Consider the following 16,277-nt stretch of genomic DNA (forward strand, 5'->3'; position numbering starts at 1 on the left):
ACTTAGTATAAAAGTCACAAAAGGATTCTTAAATCTAATTAAATCTCAAAATTTCAGCATAACCAAAGAATGCCCTATAGCAGATTACACGTATTGTTGTAAGTAACCACCAATGTTTCATTGTGGCCTTCCTCCTTCCTCTTTACTTAGGGTTATGAGAGGCCTTATTTTCTATAATCCATGCTGTATTTTTGTATACAAAATTGCTTCAAATTTAACCAAACAAAAAGGCAACCTTGTGCACACTAAATAGCTGTCCACTATCGATCAATTTCCCTTCTTATCCTGTGTCTACCTCACTCAAAACCCTGAGAGACAGGTTCAATAAACAACAAAGGCTACCATTTGGATAAAAAAAAGATATGGAAAGATCGAGATCTCGAGGTGACCATCCCTTTTCAATCTTCCCAGGAGCAGAGGAGGCAGAAAGAGGACCTCAAAATCCCCCGCAATTCCTTACAGCAATCAGGAATCCATCAAGTTTGACAGGGAGAAGAGGGTAACAGAAAGAAATGTCCTTCCAAAAGCTATTTTCCATCCTAATAACAGCGGTCGGAGATGCTGAGGATAGCTTTGAGATGGGACAGGAGAGTACAGAAGGCATGCAGGGACAGAGTGGGTGAGGCGTTATGCATGACAGACTTATGACAATTCTGATGGAAAATCGGTGTATTCATGTCACAGTAGATGCACAGTATTTGCAGCGGCCAGGCAGGACACATCACATGTCTGTAGCAATGGTTCGCAGCTATGACACAGCTCCAATAGGAACATTTAGAACTGGCTTGTATACGGATTAATCACGGTTAAATCTAGATGTGCACAGGTTCAGTTCAGGCCAGTTTGGTCTTGAGTGAGACTTCAATATCTGGGTGAGAGATTGGTGCTACAAATCCGCAACACTTTCTTTTGGGGGATGATCTCTAAGGTAACATACTCAGAGTGCCAAACGAGCTGTCATGGAGTTCGCAACAAAGATCTGAGGCTTAGTCTGGTTTATCCACGAGACGGACTGCACCGTCTCTGTGGCATGATCATGAGTGACCGCTCAGCGGCGACTCAGCCGCCTGTTCCACACGAATGCGCTTACAGCTCCACAGGAAAAACCCAGCCAGACTGCTTTATTGTACCACTCATTCAGAGATGCTCACGTCTGGGTGACTCTATCCAAGAAAGAGAGTCGTATCGAAGAGTTTGAAGTTTAAACCCAATTTAGTCCTGGTTTAGTCCCAGTTCGAGCCAAAATGAATCCTGGTTTTGTCACTTCTTTTGCAACTTAACAACTTATCTATTGGATTTCACCGAAGCCTCTCTGTGACTTTTGCATATTCATCGGGAGAGAGCAGCGTAGCCAGCAGTGACAGGTGTCTGCTTAATTCACAGGCACTGACAGGCCCCTCGTAAGTTCCCAGTGTCTTCTCCTCCTCCAATTATCCGACTATATCCACAAGTGTTGTTCAAGTGAGCGCCAGGCGGTCTAATGATATCGGATGGACTCGAGTGGCTCTCCCACTTAGAGTCTGTATTCTGGCTCTTATCTGGCGCCACCGAGGAGAGAGTGATAATCCCAGAGCCACATGCAAAATAAGTGTTTGTCAATTTAATACGGTGCTGTGGAGGATACTGTCAACAATTTAGGAAGGGGGGAAGCTTTAGAGAACTTAAGAGTGTGCGTGCTCTTGAGTCGAGGTGTAATTTGACATACAGGTGTATCCCATAAGACAACATATTCTTGTACTGGTTGCAGCTTTTTGAAAAAAACTGCAGTGACATGCATATTCATTTAGCATTTTGCATGTGGATTTATGAAAGGTGGCTTCCCGATTCAGCCCATTAAATGCACCTGGGCTTGGAAATTTTATCTTATGTCGCTCGAATACATTTTGTTGCTTTTATTTCTTTCATTACAAAAAGATGTTGTCACTTTATTTTGACAACAGGCAACAAAGCATGAGGTTTAAATACAGTATATATATTAAGTCCTTATCCAAATGTTTTATTGTGTGAAAAATAGCATTGTTGGTGTCTTGGTGATCACAGAGACATGTTTAGTATTTTGTTTGTTCATGTAACCTGGAATGTTCTGCAGTAAATCACATCATTATTAATCTCCAATATATTCAATGTCTATGGACTTTGATCACTGTATTCGCCAGTACTCACTCCTCAGGTTGGAGGCTCCCTGGTTGTGGACCATTCGCGGAGGCAGCGTACAGTGGTAAGGTGGGGTGGTGCTGAAGAGGATGTCGTTGGGCACGGCCTGGTCCAACATGGAGCTGTGTGAGCTGGCGTAGGACGCGCACTTCCTGTTACTGCACACGCTTTCGTCCGAGAGTGTCCGGTACAGGGAGCGCCGGGGGGACAGGCTGCCCATCACCGAACCCTGAGAGACGAGACAGGAGGAAACAGCACTGTCACAACATGGAAGGGTAAAACTTGTCGAAAAAGCAAAGTTTAGAAAAAGTTTAGACTAAAGCTGCAAAACACAGGTGAAATCTGGATAGAACAAAGTACCAGGACTAAACGGGCGCTACCGCGGCACGGTAGCGCAGCGGTTAGTGCTCTCGCTTCACAGCTCGAAGGTCCGGGTTCGATTCCCACCAGGGACGGGGCCTTTCTGTGTGGAGTTTGCATGTTCTCCCCGTGTCTGCGTAGGTTTCCTCCGGGCACTCCGGTTTCCCCTACCACTAAAAACATGTACAATAGGCCAGGATGAATGATGTGTGAGTGAATGTATGGTGGTGGTCAGAGGGTCTGTTGGCGCAGACGTGTGTAGTCGCGAAAGCGCCTCTGACAGTCTCCCCCAGGGGTAACTGAAGCTACAAATGTAGCTTTCCACCACCGAGTATGGAGTGAATGTACAATTGTCTCATGTAAAGCGCTTTGTGACTATATGTCTGTGAAAGGCGCTATATAAATAAAGATCTTCTTCTTCTTCTTCTAAACCATTGCAAACACAGGGGGAAAAAAACAGGTCTGAATCATGGTAAATGTAGGACTAGACAGAGCAGCACTTCTTTCACACAAATCAATACTAAAAAAAGTGGAGTCTGACAGTTCTCCCTGTGTCTGTGTAGGTTTCCTCTGGGTGCTCCACCGTCTATTAAAGCAGAACTAAGTAACTCATGCCCCTAGAGGCCATAAGCACCACTGCAGGTGTCATAGCTTTTTGTGTTAAGCTTTTTTTTACTCATTAATTGTCCGTGAGAGTAAATACTACACTGACAGAAAAGACAAAGGGAGAGAGGGATATTGTACAATTACACAATGGAGATAAAGTTTTTCACTCAAACTTGGCTGGAAATACTGTTAAAGTGGCGCTTAAGCAGCTTTGCTTGTTAGCCAGTAAGCTTCTTTTTCGTGATTCCATTAGTGTGTATTGGGGCCTCCAACCCGATGCAGGAAAGATGCAAGTGTGGTTTTCTGGTCAGAGACACCTGGGGAGATGAAAGACCACTGAATCACCCCATCAACACTTGTATTACCCCTAAGGGACTACGGAAAGGATTTATTGAGGTAAACAAGTTACTTGCTACTGCTTTAAGTGCAGGACAACATATGGCCGTTGGTTCATTAACATGCACAGTCCCGACCACTTAAAACAAAATTAAATTACAATTACAATTAATCGAGGTCTAATTAGACCTTAATTAGGTCTAAATCAATATTCAAAACAATGTAGGACAAACCAGGAGCTCAGCTAGAAGGTGTGATGTGACCATAACCAGGAGTGACCCAGACACTGAAACAGATACTGTATCACCAAATGCACTCCTGCCACTTCACCTCCCTATATATTTTCGCCACATGTTGCTTGTAGCTTTAGTCTTTAGCTCTGCAGGCTTACTCGAGCGGGCAGCTGGGCGGGTAAGTCGTGAACATCAGGGTACAATGACAGGAATCAATTACATCGTTTGCTCTGAGGAAAACGCGCTCGGATCCGACACAGCTGGAGCGTGTCTGCGCGATCAGGAGGAGTGGAGGAGGAAGAGGAGGCCAGTGCAGGTGGTGACAGAGGGCACTGAGCTGTGGCTATTGAGCCTAATGTGAGAGACAAGAGAGCGCTGCCCCTGGTGATAACGCCGGACTGGGTAACATTTTTTGGGCAGCTCACTGTATAAACACATCTATGAAATGAATGCCAGATGAAAAATGAAGGCATTTTTCTGTGTGGATAGCGTAAGGCAACTGCTACAAGGTAAAATTGCAACTGATACTGAAAAAAATCATCCGAGCTTCTACAGCTATGCACTCAAGAACCTTTGTCTACAATGGGCAACCAAGTACAACTGAGAGCTTACACAGACAGTTTATGAAATGATAACGTGCCATTAAACAGGAAAGGTTTGGATTTTATTTCTCCAAAGTCCAAACCAGGTGCCCTCAATGTCAAAGGATTGGCTGTAGACTTAATCTCGCCGAATCGAGTGCATTTTCCCCTGTTTTTGTCACAAATTGTAAGCCCTTTTGTCCTGTTTTCATCTGTTTTTTGTAGATTTTTTTTGCAACTTTTAAATTATTTTTTCATTGCTTTTTTGCAGCGTTTTCGACACGTTTTTGTGGCTTATTTGTTGCTTTTTCATCGCTTTTTTTCATCGCATTTTGTTGTGTTTTTGTCACTTTTTTGTTGCTTTTCTGGTATTTTTTTGTCACGTTTTCATCTTTGTTTTTTGTTGCTGTTTCAATGCTTTTATTAAAAGCTTTTATGTGCTTGGTTAAGGTGGGGGTTAAGAGGTTAAGACCTTAGTAATGAGACTGCATCAGGAAGGGTACCTTGTAAACTATGCCAGCAAAATTCACCAGTAATGTCAAACTAGGGGGCAGATGATTTACTGCAAGGCCTCCATGTGGAAAAAGCCAAAGGGACAGAACAGAAGATTAACTCACTATGATGGGAATAGTCCGGCATGTGGGTGCATGCATGCAAGTCACATAAATAAATCTTTGCTGACTTCGTTGACCGTATTTGGCTGCCCACTAAGTTACAGTAAAAATACAATCACTGAATCCTAACCTAATGCCCTGAGTGTGCTAAATTACACAGCACAGCGCTGCTAGAGATAACATGGTTTCTTAATCCCAGCTTGAGTTTTGACAGACGAGCTCCCGTTTAAACACGTGAAACCTCAAATACCAATCCGGTCCGTCAGTGACTCGTTCTGCTAACATAAATATTACCGACTTCAAAACTGACCACAAATGACACGGGCTGCCGTTTGCCAGATGGGAAAAGCCTCTGTCCATGGCTTTCCAGCTGCAACCGCCACTCGACCGGTGTCCCCACAAGCCAACACCCAGCCATCTCTATTTCAAAGAGGCCTCTACCCCGCAAAATCCCACGGTGACAATTTAACACAGATCTAGTATGTCTTTAAAGCAGCGACGCAGTTGAATTCAAAGGAGGATAAACATCGCAGCGATCTCAGGAGCTTTCGCTTAACAAAGTTGTCTGTTACTGCCACTTTTCCCACCCAGCTTTTACGAGATTAGACCCCCACATGGCGCTCTCGTATAAAGCGAGAAATAGCCCAGATTTAAATGTGCTATAAAAAGAGTCACGGTAAGTGAAAGATGGTGTTTTCTTGAAGCGTCATCTCCTTTTATTGCATCTTCAGAGAATTGCAAGGATGGTAGGAGAGATTTGCCTCCGGATATAAAGCATGCAGTTATAAAGCATGGTTTGGTGGTGGATTATGTTATAGCAGTACTCAGTAGCTTGTTTACCTTAATAAATCATTTTCCTAGTTCCTCTGGGGGTAATACAAGTGTTAATGGGATGATTGGGGGGTCTTTCATCTCTCCCTGGTGTCTCTGGCCAGAAAACCACAATTGCATCCCTGCCTCTGGGTCAGAGACGCAATACACACTAATAGAATCATGTAGAGGAAGCTAACAGGCTAACGGGCAAAGCTAACTGCGGGCTAGCACCACTTAAACAGTTTTAAATGTTAAGTTTGAGTGAAAAAAAATATCTCCATTGTGTAATTGGATGTACAATGTCCCTCTCTCCCTTTGTCTTTTCTGTCAGCGTAGTATTTACTCTCACGGACAATTAATGAGTAAAAAAACGAAACATGCTACGACACCTGCAGTGTCGCCTATGGCCTCAGACCAAGTTTTGAATCTAGTTTTACCCAGTGCAAAACCAGTTTAATTCCTGGTTTGGCCAATTTATTGTCCTGTTTTTATGTTAGTACTTGAAAAGCCAAATATTAGGTACTTTGTGTGAAAAGTGTGAACGACATTCAGCACAACAATGTTCAGTAAAACATAAAAGGTATATATTACTAATAAATACAAAGTTGAGAAGGATTCTATGATGAACTGAGTGAAATCTGCAAGAAGGAAATGAAACCAGTTTGCAGCATTTCCCACGATTTCCCCAAAAGTACAGCATGGAATTCTTGCATCAGGATCACTGCACTCTGTCGTGTTATACCAATAACACATAAAACAAAACAAAGCTCTTATCAGCACAAGCAGAAGTGGCACACAACATGGTTTGCCCTAATTTCACTGCCCGTTCTGCCAACACTAAATAAAGTCAACAATCGCCATATGGGAGCTTTTTGAAATGCCTCTTGGGAGGATGTGTTAGACAACCACCTATTCAGATGCCTTTTCCTTCCCAGCGGAGCTTCAAAAGAGGAATGTGCAGCGAGAACAAGCTGAAAGCGGCTTTCCTTTGCGTCAGACACACAATGGGACGCCTGTCTGTGGCTGGGACGTCCCGGAGGACAACACGCCTGGCAAAGAAAATCTCTCTGCACCTGCTCCCCCTCACAATGAACGGCATCCAGTGACCTTAGCGGAAGTGACAAGAGGATTAACCTGTAACTCTCCATGATGTACAAGATGCAATATGTTTAAGATTAGACCGGCTGTCGAGCCAATGTGCTTTTTTACTCTTTTCATTTAGTGCATATATACAAAGGTATGTTTTCTATTACCTATTTTGATGGGACAAAGCTGATGGCAGTTTTAAACCAGTGAAGTGGCGTTTTATGAAGAACTGTGTTGCAATTTTTTACATTAAGAAATATTAGAAACATTTCATGAACTCTGACTCCCTCATGGCCCATTGGTACATGTGCAAAAGTGGCAAAGATGGTAGAGCGGGTCATCTTATGACTGGAAAGCTGGCGGCTCTCATCTCAGCTCCACCATGTTGGACTGTCGTTGTGTACTTAGGCAAAAAACGTCACCCGCCTGGTCCATGTATGAATGTAGTGTCAGTGATTGGTTAGTGGTGGTCGGGGGAAACACTGAAAAACTGAGGTCAAAATTGCTAAATATTTACTATTGTGTTGCAACTTGTCCCATAGGGTGACAGTGGATTTAGATGCGACATGAGTTGAGTACCACTGCTCAAATTTGCGTCTTTATGATAAAGAGCTTGACTCTCTCTATTAGTAGATACAGCTATAAAAATGTAATGTTTGTATTACACATTACTCTTTCGAAAATGTAGCTGAGTTAAACTACTTTTGGCAAAATATCAACCGAAAATAGTAATAACGCCACCGAGCAAAAGTGCAGTCAGAGAATTCCCTTTCCTTCGCTTTCCCCTATTCTCTCCATTTGTTGTTTTGACAACGTTAGCTACACGCAACTGCAGCTCTTAAACACCATTGTCCGTTATTTGAGGGGAGTTTGGCTTTTTTCATTCATAAGTTTAAATGCACTTGTAACTCGAGTTACCTGAATTGTAATGACTAATATATTCCGGTATTTTGTGTAAGTAATATGTCACATTCCTTAGTTACTGAACAGAGTGATATATTTTTGTAATACATTGCCCCCAACACTGGTGCTGGCAGTGGTCAGAATGGGGTATGCACAGGTTAAACTCGGAAAATTAGAATAACGTTAAAAAGTGCATTGGTTTTTCAGTTCGGCTTGAACTGTGAAACTGATATATGATGGACTCATTACATGCCAAGTGAGATACACGTGGCCTTTATTTGTTATAATTTTGATTATTATGACTCACAGCTTGTAAAAACCCGAAATAAAAAATAAATGCACTTTTGAACGATACGCAAATTTTCCGAGTTTCACCTGTAAACATAATTTCCATTCTACAATATAAGCTTACAGCTGGACTCTTTGTGGCTTTTGGGTTTATTCAGGTTATAGCCCGCATGCTGGACAATCAATCAATACATTGTAGTGCTAACAATGAAATATAGATGTGCAGACAGTCATTTACAGTTGCTAATCCCCCATATGCGTGCCTTTAGTTGATGGGATTCCCACTATCGTGCCCCGCTGCCCTACTTATCTGTAGTTATATTCATATAAATATGAGCATGACATTTCTAATACCCTTTGCCTTTTTAAGCATTATTGCATTTTGATTGCTCTGTCTTGAAATACATCAAAACATCCCAGAAAAAAGAAAAAAAAAATGATTGTGTTCTCTGGGATCAGATGCGTCTACATGGATTAAGTCTCTGTGTTTACTGTACCCTTCTTCTTTTAGCTCGATTCTTAGATTGCTTTTCCACACGTGATTTTATCCCGATGAATCAGACAGTGGAGAACAAGATTTACAACAAAAGCCTGTATGCCTCTCGCGGTGCACTTTTGTGGAGGCTAGCCAGGTCTTACTTCTCTGTGGGAAAGAAAACAGGATGAAAAGCAGGGAAATGAGAGTACACCTGCCTTCATTTGGACAGGAAGTGGGGCTGCTGCTTTTTGGTCAGACATTTACTTTACAAATTGTCCGCTCGATGCACAAAGCAAGACAAAACTAATCAGTGCAGTGAGGGGCACAAGTGATCCGTGCCAGGAGCTGTGTGTCTACGCTTCCTCGAGGGATAAAGTGCATTTGTATTAGAAATAAAGCAAGCAGCATCCCAAAATAACCCATTTGAGTGTCTCTAGGGGTCCGTTCTCGGTAGATAATGGATAGGGGGAAGGGGAAAGCAGAGGAAACTGAAGATGCAATTAATAGAGTGTGCAGGACCCGGGAACATCAAACATCGATGCACTCCTGCCACTTCCTGGCTCTAATCCATGTCATCCCGACTGAGCAAACTCGGCCCGTTAGAAATTTAATTAAGCAAACAGTATGTGCCAGTCAATGAGAACTGAAAGGTCTTTGGGAAGACAGAGGGCAGGCTTCATATATAGTGCTATCACAATATTGTTTGCCAGGGAGCAGGCGATGTTTATGTGGCAAAACAACAATCAAAATCCCAGCTTTTATCATTTCTGGCATCGTCTCTAAAAACAACCCGCAAATGGAAAATGAATGACAGAAAATACATGCCTTGTTTTCTTACACTTGGCCTTTGCTTTTTACAGTCAGAGCTGTGTGTTTTTGTGTGTATTAGTGTTTAAATGGGATGCTGTTGTTGTTTAGGTGTATCTCATTACTTGATGCACATACATCTACAGCACTGCAATTGATCTTTAAAGCCAATAAATTGCTTTGCTTTAAATAAGTATAAGTATATCCAACATGCGGCTCAAACACAGTACATTAAGTCCTCTTCCAAATGCTTTATTTTGATGACCCAATAAATAGCATGATCAATGTCCAGCTGATCATAGGAGCCAACATACAGTATAACCCAGGATAGTGTAAGTTCAGGTAATGTCTGACAAGCTGACTAAAGCAAATGTTTATCTTTCCACTTGCTATAGCCATCGCACGCTTTGGAAACCACTTGTAAGCAAAACCACTCCAGATCCAATCAAGCACAAGCCCATAGCATTGCATGTTGCGATAATTGCATGCAACTTCCCGCTGACGATGCAGAAACTGTATTGGTTCGTCAATCATCCCCCCTACGTGAGAGTGACAGGCCTCACCTTGCGGCTCTCTCCCGTAGGACTGTCAGGCACCATCATTTTCAGGTATTCCTCCTTGGACTGCCGCTGCAGACTTTTCCCCTCCTGTTCGGCTTGAAGGCGGCAGGCGGCCTCTTGAGCATACAGCTGCCTGCAGATGAGACAGAGGGCAGAGAAGGGCACAGCTCGTCAGACATATCCACACGCACGGCGCACTGAGGGGGAAGCTATAAGCCATCACAGCGGGGGGGTCAAGAGGCATCCAGCTATTCACGGGATCACGCGAGGGCTTCAGGTACGGCGCTATTAGCATGCTAACATCATTGCTAGTCATGGAGGAACAGGGTAATGGAAGAAGACAGTAATGTATGTTATCCTCCAATGGGTTCTTAAATTTATTATTAGGCAGTGGTTCATAAAGCTTTCAGACCTCTTTTATGTTTTTATATTTCATTATGGAGCAGTGCCATAGGAAAATCTAATATATTAATTTTCTATTGGTAAAAACAGTGAATGAGAAATAGATATTTAAAAAGTAAAACTGCATAGTAACATTTGTATTGAGACTCTATACAGCAACAGCACACGCATTCATTTGCTCTCACTCATAGTGGTGCTGTTATTGTCCCATTTATTGTATGTGTAGGGTACTGACCACATCAATTTATAAATATAATCAAATATTAGGAGTTTGAAAGCACGACACCGGTTAATCAGCTGTGTGCAAGCATTGTATGGATGATTGCAAAATGATTTTAACACTTTTCAGTTTGTTTTTCAATTCAACATTGTGTGTTTTATGTCATTGAGTTAAAGATATAGGCCACCGTTTTTGCATACTGAGATTCTTTACATGTGCCGTCACGCAAAAAAGACCAAACATGTTGTTTATTTTAGCCATTTAGCCTCTCCTCCTTTAATGCACAGACGTCAAAGTGCTCCTAAGGTATTATTACGCCTTACAATATAGACCCGTTTGTAAACATCCCGGGCTTAGCTGGATGCAGGAAGCTAGATTCCTATCTATTTCCATTGTAGCTGTTTTCATAGTAACGATGAACAAATGTATAAACTGTTGTTGGAAATATAAAATAAATATTTCTCTTGATCACTTCCTGCCTCCAGCTGATGTCACTGATGATGTAAGCAGCGAAAGGGTCTATAGTACCCCTTTTTATCCACTTATAAAATCGACATGTTTAATTTTGTGTAACTATACTTGCCTCGTGTAAAGGCTCACGTAACCGTATTTAAATAGAGAAAACGTGGAAGAGCTTGGTAGCTTCTAACTTCACCCCCGGGGAGGAGGCTAAATGCTAACAACACGTTCACTGTTTTTGCGTGACTGAGTGCACGTAAAGACCAGACAGGTACGCATCAACTCGTCTATGCTAAGGTAAGACCTTAAAAGTACCTTAAAGGAACGGTGGCCTCTTCCTTTAACACACGTGCTTTTAAACTCTTAACAATAACATGCTAAAATAAATATTAATCTTATTTTTTTCACTTTCCGACCACGACACGTGACAGGAAGTGGGCGGGTCTGTTGAGCTGTATTTGAAGGCCTCTCTTTATCCAGGAAGTAAAGATCCCATTCAAGATCATAATAATCTATGTGCAGGAAGATTTATCTGAAACTTTGTACACTGCAAAGTTCACTATATGTTCATAATTTTAAAAATATTCAGTGATTGGTACAAAGCTGGTTGTGCCTTTAAACCTTGATGTTAGGGTTTTTTGGAACTGCACCAAAGAACAACAATAGCAAGAATAAGACATTAGTGACAGGCAGAAATCGCATGTAAACAAGACAAGTTGAGCCTGCGTTGTAGAGGAGTGTCAAAACAACAAGGAAAAGTGCTCTGTTAGACAGGGTTGAGTAGAGGGTTAGAAACAAAGTACACATATACTTATTTAATACATTTAAATCTTCTGCTGTTCGGATACAGGGACACGGGGAACAAACGGCCCGGCAGCCTGTGTGGTCATGTGGCTGTGAGACTTCTGCCTGAATGGACTGAGGGCTGTTGGCAGCGCGTGAGTCGACTGCAGGGACGAGAGCTAGACAGTCAGACACGGGGACGGCCTGACCAGACACTTCAGCTGACTTTTGCAGTGTTTTCAAGCTAGTACCATCATAGCAACCATTCCCAAAATATTGTGCAGATGTCCACGTTCGATTGCCAGATGTGTTATGATGGATTTTCTAAATATGACACACTGGGTTTGGAAACCTGCTCTCAGGAAAAACTGTACTTAAAATAAATGCCTTGTAAAAAGAGAAAAACTGCCTTAACTTAAGCTTTAATCTATTTAAGAGTGTGATATTTCGAACAGAGTTGATTTAGATATTGTGAGTAATATCTAGGGCTGAGTACCGTTTTTTTTTTTTTTCTGGTACCGGTACTTGGTTTTTGATACCTATACTAAATGATTTGTCATAATAGAACAATAAAACAGATTAATAGTGATCAAATAATTAAGTGCTTTTATTATTTTGCATTAGTATCATTTCTTTGAGGTGAAACAACCAAGAAACTTGTTTTAACAACAAAAGGACAAAAAAAACACTTTCCAAGTTTTCTTCTTCCCCCCCCATTTTAACCAAACTTTCCATATTTTTTTCCGCTTTTCCCCCAATTTTATTATAATAATTTTTTAATTTTAATTTCCCCAAGATTTTAATCTTTTCCCCCCCAATTTTATTTCATTTTTGCCCCCCAATTTTGCCACAAATTTCCCCACCATTTTGCCACATTTCCCCCCCAATTTTTTCTACTTTTTTGCCCAACTTCTCTTTCCCTTTTTCTTATTTCTTTTGATGACCAGCTGCATCAAAACCTGAAAATAACAATTTCAGAACCTGCTTTCGATACCTTTATTTTTTCAACAGCAGTAGTAACTAAACCTTTCTTTCCAATACCATACTGGTGTAACGGTACCCAGCTCTTGTAATATCTATTAACTTTATCTATCACACTATTATAAAGAGTATCATCGTCTTTCTAAACAGAGCCCTCAAAGTTCAAAGATTGTCACATCAAATAATTATTTCTCTTGCCATGCTATACTTTGATATCACTTGTGTTCCCGGTATGGCTCAGGTAAATTGCTTGAGAATAAGCCAGCAATCTATACCAAGCTAGTTTTGTGTGCCTAAAGACTTAGCACAATGATAATGACCAAAATAGGAAAATATAGCTGGATAAATGTGTTGATAAAGCTTATCTAAAACCAAATGTATAAACGTGAACATTTCTTAGGGTCTACATAATAGACAATGAAGGGCTGGGTAGACAGTGCTGTTGTTTTCCTGTCGGCTAAGTGAACATTTGGGGTCACAAACAGCACTAAAAGGTTACTGGGCGCAGTTTGTCGCAGTGGGACTCGGCAGAAGACACCACAGAAATGTCACAGCCACTGAGGCACAGCTGGTTACTCTCCCCTCTCTTCCACATTGGAGGGGGGCACACGGCAAACAAACCAGCACTGCGTTTTTAGACATGCCGGGATAGGACAGAGGAGCATGGGGAGGAGAGGAGGGGTAGAGGACGGGTGTGGCGGTAGTGGTAGTGCATGTGGGATCGGGTGGTCCGGGTCAAATTGGGGCCACGGGGGTTGACTTTGACTGACTGTGTACCTTGAGCGCTCTGACAGCATTTGGAGAAGGAAAGCTAACAAGCTCTCCGCTCCTCTGCAACAAGACGAACAACAAGCAAAGAGAAAAACAGCCCGAGGTTAGAGACATTGTTACACATTAGACGTAGGACGGTTAGTGCAAATGAGAAAAGTTTTTTAAAAAGGAGGAAAGAGAAACTTCATTATGGGGAGAACAATATCTGCGAGTTATATTAGCCCATTTATCATAAAGTGCTGTTGCGTAAGAAGACGAAATATCTAAACAAACAATGGGGACTGTAACTGGATTAGCGGCGTTTTCATAAGTCGACTGAAGATGACTTTTCTGCGTGCGATCAGTCACACAGCGCTTAAGTGGCAAATTTCATGGCTTAAATTAAATTACAAGGAGCTAAAGCAGGAGAGTAGATCTCACATTCATTCTCCTATTGCCCCCCAAAAGCCTAGAAGCCCTGTAAATAGACACATTTAAACAGGCATGGACACACGCCTCTCTGCCAGCGCTCTACTTTACCAACAAAGGGCCAGTGTTCTGCCTTTAAAACCATTTAATCTTCTGACACTCTCAGTCAATCATCATATTAAGAAGCTGCACCGCATTCCAATCTTAAGTAAATGCATTTGTCTTTATCTGTAGATGTTACAGAGGTTATTTTGTGACTTGTCTTTGCCTGATGCTCATGATGTTTCTAGGTAACGAAAACATAGCTCCCTGTTCTCGCCTCTGGCATCAATGGGCTATTTATTCTCATTACACCTGCACAGTATGAGTACATTTAATGTTGCACACAATATACAGTAGCTTTTCATTGTTCAATTCTGTCTTTAAATCATGTGCCTGTAAGGTCGCAATGATTCACATTTTGATTAAAATGCGTGAGATTAGTTCAAATGCCCTAACTAAGGCAATTTTTTCACCACCAATAACATAGATGATTGTGTTTCATTTTGTTTATTTGCTATTACTTTTTCTGTTCAGGGTGTCACTTTGAGGACCATTCAAAAGATAGAGCATTTTGTGTTGAATTGTCAATCGCTATGGCAACGGCCCTACTTTTTCACCACTTGAGACCCATGTACAGACATTTGAGTCCAAGTGTGTACACATGCTGCACTTTGTAACGACTTCTCAGTATTCTTTCCATCAAAAATCTAGGGCAGTAAGAAGGTCCCAGTTTAAATGAAGTACAGAAACGCGGTATTTCATTTCACTGTACATTCCTATCCTAAGTAACTGCACACATTTGTCTTTATTTGGTCTGGAGAGGGTTTCGCGGCTCATGCCTTCGCGCTGGCAGCGGGTCTGAATCCCCGCAGATTTGCCGCTGATCCGGTACCGGCTGAGGCACCGGTCCACGGGGAGCCGGCTTCACGGGAGCGATCAATAACCGCAAGTGACATGTGCCAAGTGTACTATGTCCACAGCTTCATCGAGCTTATTTATTTGGTGGCTGTCGGCTTCAATCAGGGACAGTTTTCATGCACACCGGCGAGGTGACCGGGAAGGAGAAGGGTCTGTACCGAAAGGGGTTTTGTTCTGATAATAAAAAAAAGCCTTGAGCATAAAAGGTCCATGATGTCAGCTGTGTAGTTGACAATGACACTACTCGGGCTCTGCCAAGCACCTTTGATATATTGCTTTCTATGGTACTGGATGTGAAGATTAGAAAGTAATGTTTCAGATTCGGTATTTGGTCTTGTGTCACGACTTTACATACAACTGTTCACAGTGTTTAACGTCATGAGCCTTAACCGAGCACATATTCTCTAGTTCGACTTTACCCAAATCTAAAAGCTTATTGAAAAAAAAAGCATCAAAAGAGCGACAAAAACACAACAAAACAGTCGACGAAAAAAGGGATGAAAAAACAACAAAAACCTGACAAAACAGGCGACAAAAAAAGTGTGAAAAAGAAACAAAATCACAACAAAAATCTGACAAAAAAGCACAAAAAATGTGACAAAAAAAGTGTCCACAACCTACTTTTAGTAGGTAATAGCTTTCAAATGAGGTGTTACTTTTGCCTATAGTCTGTAAGCTTCAGTCGAGAAGCTTTTACATTTGGGTAAAGCTGAACTGGAGATAATGTGGCCTCACTTCCAGAGTGAGTGTAGTTGATTTCTGGAGATATATATTTTTGAATTCATGCAGTCCTTATATTTGAAGAGTTTAGTGATGCTGAACCAGGAAGTTGATGCTGCTCAAATATAAGTTCTTTTAAATGCAAAACGGTTATATATCAAAAATGATTCAGTCAACACAGACATTTATATGGGTAGTCTGGTGTTGGAAGTGATTTGCCTCAGGTGCACTGTTCTTGGGCCAGACTGTTTTTAATGCAGGCTACTAGTTACCATAGACATGCACTAGCCTGGCACTAGCCTAGCATGAATAAACTCTTCAAATATAAGGACTGCATGAATTCAAAAAAATATATATATCTTCAGAAATCAACAACACTCTGGATAACTAGGAAATGAGGCCATATGTCAAAAATCCTGAAATATCCCTTTAAGGCGGGGGAATACTGTTGTTGAATAAAGTTCTAATGATACATAGCACATTGGCGTATTATAGGTATATAGAGGTGTTTTGAAGTCATTGTTGTAATTTTAGTTCAAAATGTGGCTTAAATTGAATTATTTTCAAGATGGGACCTTCTTCTCACCCCAATGTTTAAACGCAGACTCTGGTTTTCTGAATACTCTACACTAGGAGTTGCTATACCATCTTGTCCTCTTACATAAGAACACTCCAAGTCTCCTGTGGAAAATCGCCCTGCCCCTGCTAAAATATGCATGCTGACACAAAGATTAGAGCAATTGCTTAGTTTATT

At 41.6% G+C, this 16,277-nt stretch overlaps 1 protein-coding gene across 7 annotated transcripts in view; it reads right to left on the reverse strand.

Annotated features, from left to right (window-relative positions):
* Positions 1 to 16,277, reverse strand: part of LOC306965348 (signal-induced proliferation-associated 1-like protein 2) — a 134,490-nt gene that overhangs the window by 7,449 nt on the left and 110,764 nt on the right. For 4 of the 7 annotated variants that reach the window (XM_079559687.1, XM_079559689.1, XM_079559688.1 and 1 more), the window contains exons 16-18: positions 13,442 to 13,495; positions 9,823 to 9,952; positions 2,164 to 2,383 (exon numbers count right to left, since the gene is read on the reverse strand). In XM_079559687.1, coding sequence (XP_079415813.1) covers positions 2,164 to 2,383; positions 9,823 to 9,952; positions 13,442 to 13,495 — 404 coding nt within the window. The remainder of the gene's footprint in view (positions 1 to 2,163; positions 2,384 to 9,822; positions 9,953 to 13,441; positions 13,496 to 16,277) is intronic. The other 3 variants (XM_079559691.1, XM_079559690.1, XM_079559693.1) reach the window with 1 other exon arrangement.

This window comes from Gobius niger (assembly GCF_951799975.1).
Source record: "Gobius niger genome assembly, chromosome: 7".
NCBI classification, from domain to species: Eukaryota; Metazoa; Chordata; class Actinopteri; order Gobiiformes; family Gobiidae; genus Gobius; species Gobius niger.